This window comes from Puccinia triticina, chromosome 15A, assembly GCF_026914185.1.
Source record: "Puccinia triticina chromosome 15A, complete sequence".
In the NCBI taxonomy this organism is placed as follows: Eukaryota; Fungi; Basidiomycota; class Pucciniomycetes; order Pucciniales; family Pucciniaceae; genus Puccinia; species Puccinia triticina.
Genome location: NC_070572.1, coordinates 629,551 through 646,549, shown reverse-complemented (window position 1 = coordinate 646,549; position 16,999 = coordinate 629,551). Strand labels below are relative to the sequence as shown.

Sequence of the window (16,999 nt, the reverse complement as noted above, 5' to 3'; positions counted from 1 at the left end):
TTGGTGCCGGTGATGTTGGCCGGTGGGGTGGTTTCATGTGCCATGGGGTAGTTGGTGGAATTGCAAGGAGAGGAGAGATCAGGGACTTGGCCGCTGGACTGATGGACACCCAACTTGGGTGTACTTGGGTGTGGATGCTCCAGTGGCAGAGCTACATATATGGTGTGTCAAGGGGTGTACTCCTGTTATTGAGTTCTCTTTTCTCTCGGAAAGATCAAGTTCTCTTTTCTCTCGGAAAGATCGAGTTCTCTTTTCTCTCGGAAAGATCAAGTTCTCTTTTCTCTTGGAACAATCGAGTTCTCTTTTCTCTTGGAACAATAGTTCTATTGTTTGGAGAGAGGGGAGACAATTCCTCTCGGACCAATACTACAGAGTGATCCAAGTGGGAAGAAGGAGAAGAGCGGTCCAAGGTAAAGGAGGAGAGATGAAGGACAAACCAGAAGGACTCTTTTTTCCAAACTCTCTTTGTTTTCCTTGGACCAATCCAGTTGTAGTGGTTGGATTGGTCAGCTATGATAGATTGTTCCGAGCAGAGGGAGGACTTCCAGGAGAAAGATGATTGATTGCTGGCTTGCTCCGGGCTTGGAGTAATGAGGTGATGGAGGGTGATGGGGGAGGAAAAACAGCTGTGAAAAACAGGGTCAGACCTGTTTTTGAAAATTGCATTTTTTTGAGGAAAACTGTTTTCTGGATGACCCAAAAAACAGGTGCTGTGGTACACATTTTTAGCAAAAACTGTTTTTTGCACAAAAAATCGATTTCTGCAGGAAAAATTGTTTTTCAACCTGCTATGGTACAGGCCCTTAATTCATGCCAAGGTGCTATCAGGGTGGGCGTGCGGTGCGTGCACGCCAGTCCCAGTGGAGTACAGTGGATACACTGCGGGTGCACTTTGACGTCTAGCCGACGTCGGCGCTTGCGTCGGTGAACACCCTGCCGACCCCGCACTAAGCCGACGTGGGATCGACGTTGGGGTGAAATTCGTCGGACGCGTCGGCATGATCCCGGCGTCTGAAGGGGTAGTCGGATGGCTCCCGGTGTCGAACTGAGCAGTCGGTTCGATGCCGACGACAAGTGTGATGTGTACCCGACCTTTCGGGCGGGTGGGTTGTACTGGCCCCGACGGCAGCGATGGCAGCCAATCCCATCCTCATCAAGCAAAAAGGACCACCACCCGCAGGAGTCGAGCTCACTACCTGAAGCATGGGATGGTCACATCACATATGCCGCACAGATACCACATGTCACCACCTGCAAGCAGGTGTGGTTTTCTCCGCAGCCACGCCGTTTTCCAGTGGAACTCGCGCGGCCCCCGGAAAACTCGTGAGGCCCCCGGAAACCATCATTCAGGGTGATGATACAACACATAACTCGCCCGCGGTCATCTGGCTGGTCAAATGACAACCAGCCAAGTTGTGCAGCTTGATGACCGGCGAGCCGCGGGTCATCAGGACACACCAATGACCGGACAACTGGCCGGTCATCAAGGTATACATGCCTCAATGACTGGTCAGAAGCCTGGTCGTCAAGTCAGACAGCTCGATGACCGGAGCCGGCCGGTCATCAAGAAGGTAGACACTTGATGACCAGCCATCTAACCGGTCATCATGAGGATACACCTCGATCACCGCCGACCGGCCAGCTGGCTGGTCATTGAAGTGTCCTTGATGACCGGCTGGCTCCGGTCATCGAGGTACATGTATATACCTTGATGACCAGCCATCTGACCAGTCATCGAGGTATACACCTCAATGACCGGCCAACTGGCTGGCCATCAAAATGTGTACCTTGATGACCGGTCAGCTGGTTGGTCGTTGAGGTATACAGGCACCTTGATGACCGGAGCCGGCCGGTTGTCCAGGCATACACCTTGATCAGCCGGTCATCAGAGCCAGCAGCCCATCAAGCCCTTGATCATCGATGACCAGAGCCGACCTGCCATTAAGGCATACACCTCGATGACCGGCCGGCTCGGGTCGGGTCATCAAGGTACATTCATACCTCAAAGACCAGCCGGCTGGCCGGTCATCGAGGTACACATTTTGATTGCCAGCCAGTTGGCCGGTCATTGAATTGAGTTGTATACCTCGATGACTGGTCGGACGGCTGGTCATCGAGGTATATACATGTACCTCGATGACCGGAGCCAGCCGATCATCAAGGACACTTCAATGACCAGCCAGCTGGCCGGTCGGCGCTGAACGAGGTGTATCCTTGATGACCGGTTAGATGGCCGGTCATCAAGTGTCTAGCTTCTTGATGACCGGCCGGCTCTGGTCATCGAGCTGTCTGCCTTGACGACCAGCCGTCTGACCAGTCATCGAGGCATGTGTATACCTTGATGACCGGCCAGCTGTCTGGTCATCGGTGTGTCCTGCACAACTTGGCTGGTCGTCATTTGACCAGCCAGATGACCGGCCCGGGCGAGTTATGTGACGTATCATCACCCCAAATGATGGTTTCCGGGGGCCGCGCGAGTTCAGTTGGAAAACCACTGGGTGTGGCTGCGGAGAAAACCACACCCGCTTGCGGGTGGTGTGTACCAATTACACTTTTCCGAGCCCCCAAAAATACCGGTTTGTTGGGATTATTTTCCCTGCACGGTTTCCCGGAGTTCAAAATCCGAGCTGTCCACAATGCGTACCATGGGACCGCAGATTAATCAACTCCTTGGTACCGGTAGTACCGGTAATCTGTACCGGCGGTACTGACCGGTCAGCCAGAGCAATACACACCGGGCATCGGGAGCAATGTATTCCCCTCGATGATAGGTCCGTTTGATCATCGAGAGCTCCCCTCAATGTCCTTTGGTTACTCCTCCAGATGGCCGAAATGAACCGGTCATCCAGGGAAGTGATTACTCCTCTCGATGACCGCAGGAGTAATCACTTCCCTCGATGACCGGGTCGTTACGGTCATTTGGAGGAGTGCATATTCCCTCAATGACCGGAACGAACTGGTCATCAAGAGGAGTATCTACTCCTCAAGATGACCGGAGGATCCACTCCTCTCGATGACTGGCTTGTTGCGGTCATCTTGAGGAGTACATCTTCCACTCGATGACCAGTTTGTTCCGGTCATCAAGGGAGTATGCACTCCTCCCGATGACCGGAACGAACCAGTCATCGAGAGGAGGGTGTACTCCTCAAGATGACCGGAACGAACCGGTGGTCGAGAGGAGGGTGTACTCATCAAGATGACCGGAACAAACCGGTCATCATATCTACCTCTAGATGACCGGTTCGTTCCGGCCATCGGGAGGAGTGCATACTCCCTTGATGACCGGAACAAACTGGTCATCGAGTGGAAGATGTACTCCTCAAGATGACCGCAACGAACCGGTCATCTTGAGGAGTAGATACTCCTCTTGATGACCAGTTCGTTCCGGTCATCAAGGGAATATGCACTCCTCCAAATGACCGTAACGACCCGGTCATCAAGGGAAGGGTTCATTCCGGTCATCGGGAGGAGTGCATACTTCCTTGATGACCGGAACGAACCGGTCATCTTGATCAGTACATCTTCCTCTTGATGACCGGCTCGTTCCGGTCATCTTGGGAAGTACATACTCCTCTCAAGGACCGGAACAAGCCGGTCATCGAGAATTGGGCGAGTGACTTTTCATGGCAGGTACGGACCGGGCATCAAGGAGGGAGTGTACTCCTATTAATGACCGGTCCCCGCCGGCCATTGCAAGTGAAGAGCCTACACCAGCCATTGGTGGAGTGTGTATGCACTCCAATTGATGATTGGCTTCTGCCAGCCATCGAGGGTGTAGTGAGCTACTCTCGATGGTCGGTACTCACTGTCATTTATGTAGGGGAAGCGATACAAGGATGTGATGAGTGTATCTTTTGACGGTGCGGGGGAGGGGTCGAAGGCGTAATCCGAGGTGAAAAAAATAGGTCCGACCTATTTTTCCAATCTGAGGAAAACAGGCAACTTTCCTCGGATTATGAGAATGTCAATTAGGCGCTATGGTACTCCGGATTCTGGGCCGCTCGGATTTCACAGAAAGTTGTGAATCCCGGGCGAGATCCTTGGAATCCGCGGGCTATGGTACAGGCCCTTAGAGTGTAAGCCTGTACAATGGTATACAATCGCACTCTAACCCCTTACCGAGCAAAACCTTCCTGAAATTTGTGGTAAAGTTAAACCAGCTGGTTTATTTTTTATTTTTATTTTTTCTTTCTGTGTATAATCTGCCGATACTCTTGCAGATCATTTTGGTATAGGTCAAGGGTCCCTTTTTTCAGGTGATTTCTTGACCTTGCCAACGGACAGGTCGGTCCGACTGAGCAGGAACCAGTCAGATTGAGCTGTCTGAGGGCCTTGTCAGACAGGTCGGCTTGTTTACTCAGACCGCCGACTGGCTGACAACCTTTCGGGCGTGTTAGTGTAGGGCGTCAGACTCAAGATTACAAACCCATAGTCATGTACTTAGACATCTAACCTAGTTAGTGAGACCGGGGATTTTCCCCCGGTTAGGGCTTGTTGCATGTACTTAGCCTGGTCGATCCCGCGCCCCGGCTCCAATCTCTTTCCTCACCGAGATTGGAACCGGGATTCGTCAGAGCCGACAGCTGACCCGCGACGGGACTGTATCGACCAGGTATGTGTTTTTTTTTCATTGTTTGTTTGGCAATCTCACCGAGATTGGAACCGGGATTCGTCAGAGCCGACAGCTGACCCGCGACGGGACTGTATCGACCAGATCCCATTTGCCTTATCAAATTTGGCATCTTATAGGTTAAAAGCCTGCTTACTGAGCTCTGCACCGTCTCCCCGCGTTTTCATTCCGGTCGTTTGATGAACTGGATCGAAAAGAAGAAAGAACAATTGAAGAAAATTGAAGAAGAACAACAATTGAAGAATCGAGAAAACCAAATCAATCAGAGAAGAACTGAACTCCTGAATCAACCACAACCCCAACCCCAACCATCTTCCTCGTCCTCTTTTACTATCCCTCCATCACCGTCGACAAGCGAAAACATGGACGATGATCTTACCCCGGCTCAGGCCCGTCAAATCTTTGCGGACCTTCGTGAGGAAATTGCGGCGCTTCGGAACACCCAGTTCCAGAATCAAAATGTCCAGCAGCCGGTGTTCCAACAACATCGCCCCCGTACCCGACAAGAGCTCATCATGGAGAATTTTGTGAAGAATCCTTTGCAAGTTCACTACCAGCTGAACCCTCGTAAACCAGTTCTCCTTTACGAGGGCACTAACTTCCCCGTCTGGGAAGCCGCGCTGGATCGGACCCTCCGTCATATCTTGGTCCGACAAGAACCTTTCACCGACAAACCGGTGAACTTCGACACCCTTACGATGGACGAAGCATCGACCGTTGCGAGTCTCATCTGCAACACAGTTGCAGACGGCCTTGGTGATATCCTGGACAGCTCTCATCTCACTTTGCCTAAGGAGATCTTTGTCCTCCTCCAAACGAAGTGCTCCAGATCTGATCGTCGCCGGAAGATCGAACTCCTCAATGAAGTTGTGACCCTCCTCAACAACAGAGCCCCGGCGACCGAGACAACCTTGTCAGTCTGGGCGAAACTTAAGTCTGAATTATCCCAGCTCAAGATCACCTGGGATGAAGCGTTCGGGATCTTCCTTCAGACTCGGTTTGTCCCTCCTGCCGATGTCGAGCCGATGACTTTCGAGTTCACCATCAGCCAACAGCTCAACAACAAGGAAGCGCCGCCGTTTGATGATGTCTCGACCATCATCCAGTTTGCGGCGAATCAACTTCGCAATAAGTCTGGTGTGCTAGCTCCCTCGCTCCCTGCCCCAACTGCCGATCCCATGGCGATGGAATTGGACCGGATCCAAGCGGTTCAGTCTCAGTCTCGCTATGTCACCCCCCATCGCCGTCTAGTCCAACCTCCTCGACCTCAACCAGCCCTTTCTGTCGATTGAGCTGCCCATTTCAAGGGTAAAGGCCAGTCTGAAGCTATGGTCGCCAAACATGGCAGCCACTGTATCTACTGTGGTGACGATGGCCATTGGTACTGCGACTGCGTCCATTTCTGGCGTGATGTTGCAAATGGGAAGATCAGTCCTCCAGACCCGGACTACAAGACTAAAGGTTCAAAATATCGTCCACCCCCTCGCCCTGAAGGCTCGGCCGATCGCATCCGCCAAGTCAACATTCCCAACGTGACCGACGGTGTCCTACTCGACTCTGGGGCATCGGCGCATGTAAGCGGCGACTCTCCTCTCTTCCAAGTCGACAAGAAGCTGACAACTCCTCGTACCTTCTACTTGGCTGTCTTGGATTGCAACATCACCGTTTCTGAAATCGGAAGTGTGACGATCCCGACTCCGAAGGGTCCGCTCACGATTAACGATGTGTACCACTGCCCTGGTGTGGACGGGATTATTTTGTCGACTGGCCGCCTGCTATCGGAGGGATGGAGACTGGTTTATAATGGCACTCAAGCTACACTTTACGACCCTTGTAATAGTAGCTACGAGACAGTATTTCACAACTACTGCTGGTCACTTAAAACTAGTGCCATCTTGCAATCAAAAAAAGTTTCCGAGTCTCCCTCTTTTGAGTCCTACATCTGGCATGTTCGCCTTGGACACGTCTCGGATCAAGTTGTCAAGAATTTTCTCCGGACGAATTATCCTGAAAAGCAGTTTACTTGGAAATCCTTCTTTTGTGAGCAATGCGCGAAGTCTAAAAGTATGGATAAGAAGTCCTTGGGTATGGAGACACAAATCCCTCGCGACAACCCCCTAGATTTCTGTGTCTCCGATGTGATTGGACCCCTCAACCTCGACATTAACGGATGCCGGTATCTTGTTACTCTGCGCGATCATGCAAGCACCTACACATTCTGTGCTCCGATGGCTAACAGGAGTGAAGTCCCCACTAAGATTATGGCATGGATCCGACATCTGAAGACTGTTTTGGGTAAAGCTCCATCGTACCTACGCTGCGACAACGCACTCGAATACACGAAGAGCCTGAAACCGCAACTTGAAGCAATTGGAACAACTCTGGCTCCTGTCACGCCTTATTCACCTTCTCAGAATGGCGAAGCGGAACGTGTTAACCGAACCCTCGGCGACATGGCTCGCACCATGCTTCACTCCAGTGAACTTCCCAGTATCTGGTGGAGTTTTGCGTACTCTACGGCGGCGCATCTCCATAATCGGCTTCCTAACTCGAGGACTGGTGATAAAACCCCCTTAGAAATACTCTACAAAGTCCGACCGATACCAGAGACGCTGTATCCTTTTGGGGCGCGCGCGATAATCCACATTCCGAAAGAGAAACGCAAGAAGCTTGACGAGCGTGCTCGAGAAGGTCAACTCCTCGGTTACCCGGCTTCTGGTGCAGGTTGGATTTTTTGGGTGCCTAGTGAGAAGCGTATGGTTCATTCGACAGCAGTTAAGTTTCCGGATTTCCAAAAGCTCCCGGTTGAAAAATCATCTGCACAGACGGCGCCTGATCTTATTGCGGTTCCGGATGAGCAAGAATCTCGTGTCGATTTAATACTGAAGCAAATCATGCTCCGGCTCGGTGAAGAAAAGACTTCAGAGATAGCGGAGGAAGAAAGACGACAAATGGGCCTTCTATCTACCGCTGAAGAACATAATCTGCCGAAGACGATCAAGCAAGCTCTGTCGGGGCCTGATGCTCATCTTTGGCGCGCAGCGGCCGAGTATGAAATGCTGAAGTTTGGTCAACTCGAGGTATGGATCCCTGCAACGGCACCGAAAGGCTGCAAAGCTTTGGGTGCGCGCTGGGTCTTCTCAATCAAGAGAAAACCGGATGGATCGGTCGATAAATATCGGGCGCGCTATGTGGCGAAAGGCTTTAATCAACAACTCGGCCTTGACTACAATGAGACTTACGCGCCGACGGCTTCCTTGAACACGCTTCGCCTCCTCATATCGCTCGCTATATCCCATAACTTGCCAACCGCGACCTTTGATGTAAGCTCCGCTTATCTATACAGCCCCATAGAGGAAGAGGTGTATATCCAACCCCCGGTTGAGATCACTCCCTCACTCAAAGGGAAGGTAATGCTCCTGAAGAAGGCGCTTTATGGTACGAAGCAGGCGGCGCGATGCTGGTGGAAATTTTTCCAGAAGACTGTCCAATCCCTTGGTTTCGAGGCGAGCGAGATGGAACCTTCGCTGTGCCTGTTCAGGCGCCAGGGTAACTTCATCATCATCTGGCTTCACGTGGATGATGGGTTCGCGCTATCCTCAAATAGATCTCTGTTGAATGAACTGCGACGCGGGATGGAAGGCCAACTGGAAATCAAATGGTCGGATAACGTGCAACGACTGGTGGGCATCGACTTTGTCTGGGATGGAGTGCATCTCAGGCTCAACCAATCAATTATGGCGAAGCAAATTGTGGAGTCATACCAGCGGAAAATTCATGGCCATCATTGCCCTCTGCCGGAACTCGATCTAGAGACGTCAATGAGCGACCCCATTGATCAGACCAGCTTCAGGTCAACTATTGGGTCACTCATGTACCTGGCATGTGGTACCAGGCCAGACCTGGCGTACGCGGTTAATCTCCTGGCGCGTTTCTGCTCGGCTCCTTCGGCAACTCACTGGATGGCACTCGATTGGTTGATTGGATACTTGGATCGGACGACGGCGAAGGCGCTGGTGTACACGGCGGGGACAGGCGGTTTGAAACTGTGGACGGATGCGAATTGGGGTGGCGAGCATGAAAGGTCGACGACGGGTTATCTGCTCACCCATGACGGAAACAGCATCGCATGGGGTTCGAAGAGGCAGACGGTGGTGGCGATGTCGACGTGTGCGGCGGAATACCTGGTGTTGTCGGAAGGAGCCCAACAATTGGCTCACCTGCTGAATATCTTTGAGGAGATCGGGTATCAACCGAAATTGTCGATGCACTGCGACAATGAAGCCGCAATTCTCATCGCGACGGACAACACATCCAAAAAGAAGACCAAATATCTCCGTCGGGCTTTTTATTTCGTCAATGACTTAATTCGGGAAAACAAAATCAATGTCACGTGGACAAGTACACATGATCAACTAGCGGATGTGCTGACAAAAAGACTTGGGCCGACAAAGATGATAGGCGCGCTCAATCAATTAGGCGTAGGCGGGTAGTGTTTGCAATCTTGGGGGGGGGTGTTAGTGTAGGGCGTCAGACTCAAGATTACAAACCCATAGTCATGTACTTAGACATCTAACCTAGTTAGTGAGACCGGGGATTTTCCCCCGGTTAGGGCTTGTTGCATGTACTTAGCCTGGTCGATCCCGCGCCCCGGCTCCAATCTCTTTCCTCACCGAGATTGGAACCGGGATTCGTCAGAGCCGACAGCTGACCCGCGACGGGACTGTATCGACCAGGTATGTGTTTTTTTTTCATTGTTTGTTTGGCAATCTCACCGAGATTGGAACCGGGATTCATCAGAGCCAACAGCTGACCCGCGACGGGACTGTATCGACCAGATCCCATTTGCCTTATCAAATTTGGCATCTTATAGGGCGAGCCGACGCTCGTGCCCCACCCGTCGGGACTGTCGGCTCGATCCATGCGCCGGGCCGACCCTGATGACCAGCGCATCGGCATGGTCGGACTGACCTTCCCGTCGGCAAAGGTACTTTGGCGTCAATTTACCCCGGTCGGACTGGTCAGGCTGACCCTTTGGCGTGTCCGACGTCGCGCCCGGTCGGCCTGACCATAATCCGACGCCGGGGCAAAAACGACGTCGGCACCGCTCAACAACTGGAGCCGTAGTGTATGTACGCCGCTTCGCAGGGGACGATCGGGCGTCCCAAGTTGCCACGGGGGAATCGGGCCTTGAGGTTCACACGTCATTCATCAGCAGATGGCACAGAGATACAACGAAAAAAGGAGGTATTCTGACCCCAAAGAAACTACAATCGCCTCCAACCAAGTAATCTCAACGACTACAAGAACAGAAACGATGGTGTTATCAACTCTGTTGGCTCGAATTTCAGACGGTGAGAGCTTCTTCAGGACCAGGAGTCAACTCGATATCTGACCACTGAACTTCGAAACTGAAGCGCATTCTAACATGTAATTCTTTCAGGCTTGCCTCTGGCTGCATCGGTAGATGACGAACAAACCGAAAATGATCTTTCTGAGTACAGGCAACAGGCAAAGTTAATCTTCAGGCGGTTAAATGAAACCAGTGAAACTAGGTGTAGCATTGAAAGTGGGAAGTATACGCTTCAGTTAGTTCTCCCTTCTTACTTTTCATTTTCTCCTTTGGGAGACGGAGATGGTCGACTGATTCTACCACCGTTTTTTTGTTTCCTATGTTTTGTTGTTTGCCTATGCTTCAGTTACGTCATATCAAATTCAGTGGTTTACCTGTGTATCGCAGCCAAATCGTATCCAAGGAAGTTGGCGTTTTCCTATCTGGACGAGCTGTCTAAAGAATTTGAAAGATCATATTCTTCTGAATTGTCAAAACCCAATCTCCGACCATACGCCTTCGTGAAATTTGATACATTCGTAAGAGGACCTCCTTTTTTTAAACGTTTCGCTCACACCACATTAGCAGTGTAGGATGAACTGATTGGATGTCGTACTGTTCTCGGTGGCTATATGTGTTTTGGTTTGCAATGCTTAGATCCAACGGACCAAAAAGTTGTATCAAGACACAAGGACACAATCCAACCTAGATAGGCTTAATGAAGATTTGGGAGAAGTGACGAGAGTCATGACGAAGAATATGGAAGATTTATTGTGGAGAGGCGATTCACTTGATCGTAAGCTGTTCGGTGTTGTGCTCGAATTCGGGCTAGAGTACTTGCCAACATTATTCTGATCGTCTGGGTTTTTTGATATCTCGCATCCTGCCAAAACACACAGGAATGTCCACAATGTCTTCTTCACTAAGGGACGAGTCATTGAAATATCGGAAAGCCGCTCGACAAATTAACATCGACGCATTCTATCGAAAATGGGCTCCTGTCGGTGTCATTGGAATCATGTTTTTTGTTGTTGTTTGGTGGCGCTTTTGGTAGGATGCTAAGAGCATCTCCAGCAGAGCGGGGATGGGGACCACTACCTATAGCCGGCCGGAACCACCTTTCACACACCTGTCTCAGCTGTCCATAGCAGCTCCACCGTAGACTGGTGAGTACGCCGGGGGTGGATAGCTGGATTGCCCTGCAGAACGACACGACTGCGATACAACTTGATATCTCCAGCATGAATTTGGTTGATTGACTCAACTTCATGGACGACGACGATGATTACATTGCCTACCAAACGTTTGACGGGATCATTTCGAGCAATCGCAATGAACCTCAAAGGGGAGAAGGATCGAGACAGCTATGATGAGACCCAGACCGATGAAAATACCTGAACTCGGCCTCTTAACTTTGTTGATTTCTCTTTGTTATTTATTTAGATTTCCTTTTTTTCTCACAATCTCTTTGTTATGCTTTCATTCAATCTCTCACTTGCAATGGGTATGACTGATATAACGGGTCTGTTTGATATTCATATAACAAACATATTGTGACCATACAGAAAGGTGAAATGAGAACAAAATCAAGTGAGAGACAAGACTAAAGCAAGATATGGGATTAGAAGAGTTGGAGGGAATCAAGCCATTACATTTGTCAATCTCTTTTTTGGTGGTGTAGAAAGCACAAGAAATAGGATCCCTATTGGACGGATCTTTTGACATAATTAAATCAGTAGCAGTTGTAGCAGTAGCAGTTGTAGCAGCAGCAGTTGTAGCAGTTGTAGTGGTAGCAGTTGTAGTGGTAGCAGTAGCAGCGGCTGATTTTTTTGGCCTCAATGTTCTCTTTTTTGCAGGTCTGTTTCTTCCTTTGGTGGGTTGAAGTTGTTGAATTTCTGGAGAGGGTGTTCTGGGTGGAGGACTAGGAGCAAGATCTTGAAGACTTGGATCAATCATGTTGTTGGGGCAGTGGTAAGGAGTGGCAAGTAGGCAATGTGTGGCGTGTGGCAGCCTGTGTCCTGGGTGGCAATGGGATGGGGAAAGTAGCTGGCCGCGGTCTGGGATGGGACTGAATTGGATCAATCAAAAGTTGTTTAGGGGCTCTGCTGGACCCCGGAAATGTTGAGTAACCTGCCAAAAGTGCCCAAAACTTGCACAGTCCAAGCTCTGCTGGAGATGCTCTCACAATAGTTTTCCTCTTAATTGAAAATAGTCTCTTGGAGGGTGTATTATGTTGTACCCAATGCCATTATTCTATTTAATTAAATCTTGAGGTTAGGATTGACCAGGAGCGTGCTTGCCCTTGTTCTGGTCAACTGTGTCCATCCCTTTTCATTAGTTTTAGATGTTCTAATTGAAAACAAGTCCCCCTGGTGGGAGGCTTGCTGTGGCTGGCCGCGAAGAGGCCCCTCCCGCAGGGAGGGACTTGCATATTATCCCCAATTTCATAGGGGAGCAGAAAGTACCAAATCCAAATGGCTGTAAGGTTTTTTAACTTTTTAATAGCTCCACCCCCAGCACCTCCAAAGGTCTGAGCCACAGCTTTCTGACCCTTTGACATCTCCTCTAAAATTTTGTCTCCTCAGAATTTTTGTATCACCATCAAGGTATTTTTTAATAAATTTTTGAAAAGTGACTTCTCAAGAAATGGATATGCCCAAGGATTCAAAAGGCTGTATTGCTTGTAGATCCTGTGGACCAAAAAATTTGCATGCTTTCTAGGTTGTATGTAAATTGACACATTGTATGCACATCAGCTAAGATCACCACTGTGCTTCCCTCTGGCCAAATGCAGATCCACACATGGATCTTCCAAACTTAAGACATGGTTTGGAATTTTGTTTTTCAGCCTTGACCAGATTCCTGGACATTTTTTCCACTAGGGATGCAGTCTTTGGATTGAGAGGCTGGAACAGGTGTCAAAATTTGGGCATTTATCAAGGCTACAAGACTGTCTATTCAGTTTTCTTTTATTGGTTTTATTAAAATTTATAGGGCTGTATTTTTATTTTTTGCACTGAATATCCCTTCTGCTCCTGCCAAAGTTGAGGGATAGCAAGCAAGCCTGTCCTACGGAGAGCGCTCTGCGCGGGTCCCCCGGACCTTTGTTTGAGTGGCTTTGTTAAGCTAGTAGATGTTAGTGACAAGGATTTTGTGCTGGAAACACTCTAAATCTTGTTGCAATTGCAGGCTCAAGTCCATTTTTGGCAGATTTAAAGGGAGAGTGGAGGACTTCCCATAACCTAAATGGCTTGATTTAGAGGGATCTGCAAAACATGATTCCCCCCTGGTGTTACTGGCTGCTGAAAATTGATTGAGATTGAGTTTTCACCAGCAAACAAGGTTTTCCCCGGGAATCTGTGGCACTCTCTAGAGAGTGCCAGGCCATATGTTCTTTCTGGAACCCTGTCAGATACCAGCCGTTCAAGCATGTTTCATTTTGGCTTCAAATAATTTGATTTTATGTTCAACTGAGGCTGAACTTTGATTCAATCAATGGTGGCCAAACTTTTACTTGAGTGGAGGGTAAATCCACTCCATGGTTGGTGCACATTGGGATACTACACTGAAAGGTTTGTACTTGCAATCAAGTAGAGACACCCTACACTTAAGGACTTTTCTGTGCAGTAATCAAGTGGAGACACCCTCCACTTGATGAATTTTGGATGTCCATTGAGTGGAGGGTGTCACTACCTAATGAACATATATACATTACCAGCCATTGAGTGGAGAGACATCCTCAACTAAATGACCAGCTTTAAGGGCCATGGAGTTGAGGAATTCTCCCTTTTCTGACGGGTGTGTACCGGCCATGAAGTGGAGGGATTCTCTAATCAATGACTACTGTGTACCCGCCATCTGGTAGAGAAATCCTCCACTCAATTACAGATCACTTGGCTGGTAAAATTCCAGTTCAATGACCATTGCTACATGTTGGTCAGTGAGCCGGGCCTTTCCCAGCTTGACTGACCAGTATGTACTGTCCATTGCTTTGGGAAAGTACCAACGCACTGGACAGTACATACTGACCATCCAGCTGCTCTTTTCCAAGCTGGTTGGCCAGTATATGCGGGCTAACAAGCTCCAAAATGACTTCTCAATGACCAGAATGGGCTGGTAATTGAGCTTGGGCCTCCCTGATTTGATGAAAAGTATTTACTGGTCATTAAATTTGAGTTCACCACTGGGATAAAAACAATCAACACAATTTTGTTTCACAATAAACATGGACACAATGGTAGCTGTGACACCACGGATGTTTGCTCAGCACCTGTTTACGAGTGCCTTTGCACAATTCATGCCGAGGTTTGGTCCAATCCTTGTTAGTTACTGGTTCAAAGTCGGTTTGAAGTTGGTCTGATCTTGGTTTGAAGACCAGGTCATGTAATGCACAATCTATACTGATGTTACCTGGAATCATGCCAGATGTTTTGTGTAATGTAAACGTATAATGTACACCATAACTATGTTGAAACCCAGCCCAACTTTATGATCAGTTGTACTCAATCTATAATTTTGACCAAAGATAAGAATTTTTTGACCATGATGATTTTTAACCTCTGTGTAAACCCATATCCTACAGGTTGCTCTGGAACATTCTTTTTATAATTTTCAGTGCACACAGAATTTAAAAGGAGGTGTGTGAGGTGACAGAGTAATTATCAATGCTGCTTAAACTTGGTCCCCTTGGGCCAAGGTATAATATGGAGAAGGTATCTTATCCTTGCCAAAAATATACCAGTTTTTCTTAAATCATGATTTTAATCTGGTTTGAATTCGGTGTGCATTTTCTGAGGGGCTAGCTGGAAGGATTTGTCACAAAACTGTACGCCCATACGTTTGTGTGACACCTATATTACCACACAGCCAAGCAATGCTGAGCTGAGTGCCCACACAACACCGGAATATTAGATGAAATATTTAAAATAGTTATATATATTTTCACCTATATGTACACACATTCTTTTGTTGGAATTTTCTGAAGTGATTAAGAAATCCTGGATAATCTGGGGCTCCCCTGAAATTGGCCCAGACTTCCAACTCTCTTGTGAAAAAAATCATAAAATTTGCTAAAATAAATTATGTGAGAATGCTTGCAGCCCAGATGCCTGTCTGCCGCCTGTAAGATCACAAGGTGGTTATTAATATGGTGATTGATCAGTTAGCAATTTTTCATCAGTTGATGCAAAAATACAACATCAAGGGGATAGCCAGTGAGTGAAGCTAGCTCAGTTCAGAAGGAAATCAACTTTTCTCTCAAAGTATGTGATGCTTATAGCATCAATCAATACAAAAGATATAAGTATCCACTATTTTGATTTTTTTCCACAAGTCTATAAATATCTCAAGTGATAAAAACAGAAAGAAGATTCATTGAATTTGTGCACTTTCATCACAAAGGTATATCTACCATGCCAAAAGTTTTGTTTTTCATATGTGAAAACACATTTTGAGCGGTGTGGACAGCATAATAAGCACATGATCAATGAAAATATATTATTACATCAAGAAAAATCTGGTTTCTGCCAAGAAATGGAGATTGCTTTGCAATGAAGTTGAACACAGGTTCTGGAAAAGATACAATTACTCAAATAGTCCAGTTGGGGTGGATATCAGGTTGATATGAAACCATGTCCAACATCAATTCATACAAGATTCAGCATCAATTCAGACACACTTGAGCATAAATTCAATCCAAAATTACGCATAAATTGGTGTCAAGTTCTGCAAGAGATCTTAAAAGGTTCCTAAAGAGAGGGGTGAAGACACTTGCACACATGTGCTGAGCAAACATCCGTGGTGTGATGTAGGAATGTGAATTTAAATAAAAAAAAACTGGAAAAAAAAGTCAGGGAAAAGGTGTGAATATGAAAATCCTACAAGAAAAAATGTGTGACTTATAATTATATTGCTGGGATCCTTATGGTCATTTCAGAATTGACTGGTAAGTTTGGAGTTCTCAGGCCAGATTTGGAATTCTTTCTTCCACTGCTTCCAGGATCACTGAAATATTGATGCACCTGTTGATATCTACCAATCTACCCCCCTTTTGCATGAGAAGCCCAATTATTTTTGCCCCTGGCTGCTGCGTTTTTAAGTGAGGTGGAGGTAAAGTTATTAAAATTGTGCAAAATTTCACCATGAGAGTTTCCTTGGCACTTGTGTGCAAGTGCCATCTCTGAACTCAGTCATAGATTTGGTTGGATCTCAGTTAGATGCTGGTTGGAAGGCAATTTCATGTCTGCCACAAAGGAAGTTTATAAGAACTGGAATCATACCAAATGTGTTGTGCAATGTCTGTGGAAAATGTATGCCATAAACATGCAGAAAACCAGGCCAATTTAATGATAAGGTTTACTTGATCCTCAAGCTTGACCAAAGTTCCTCATATTTCAATTATCATGATTTTTGACCTCTTTGGAAACCCATACCCAGTAGGTTTCTCTGAAACAGTTTTTTTTTCAGGGCACACACAAAAAAGCTGACAGTTATTATTAAGTTGTTTCTATTACACATGTTTAAAACTTTGGATGGAGTGTAGTGATACTGTGGGAGGTAGAGCAGGTCCCTAGTACCCGTTGGTGGGTACACGGGCGGGTACCCATGGAAGTGTGCAGGTATCTGCCGGGTGCAGGTGCAGGTGTTCAGTCTGGGTCCAAATGCAGGCAGGTATTCACGCAAAAATTGCCATTCTACACAGCTCTGCTTGCCCGTAGTGCCCATTGGCGGGTACTAGGTACTTGTGGGTGGGTACCCATGGAAGTACGCAGGTAACTGACAGCGGGTGCTGGGTACGGGTGCAGGTTTCCATTCTAGGTCAAAATTCAGGCAGGTACCCACACCCGCCGCGGGTACCCGTGTGCAAAGTGTCAGCTCTAGTGGGAGGTCTGATTTTGCTACTACGGCTTGACTTTGGCCCTGTGGGGCCAACTGTCACACAACCATGTAACCTGTGCGGATTTCTGTGACACATGGTGTCACACAAATGTATGCGCGCGTGTTTTTGTGACACATAGACCATCTCCCTACCATATCAT

General features: G+C 47.9%; 1 protein-coding gene across 1 annotated transcript; it reads left to right on the top strand.

Moving 5' to 3' along the window:
* Positions 1–9,848: 9,848 nt before the first annotated feature.
* On the top strand, positions 9,849–11,016 carry PtA15_15A70 (uncharacterized protein; the record flags this gene model as incomplete). The annotated part of the gene is made up of 5 exons (XM_053163725.1): positions 9,849–9,984; positions 10,074–10,218; positions 10,330–10,501; positions 10,620–10,758; positions 10,862–11,016. The coding sequence occupies 5 exons, from the start codon at positions 9,849–9,851 to the stop codon at positions 11,014–11,016; spliced, it is 747 nt and encodes a 248-aa protein (XP_053027235.1).
* Between the last annotated feature and the right edge of the window lie 5,983 nt (positions 11,017–16,999).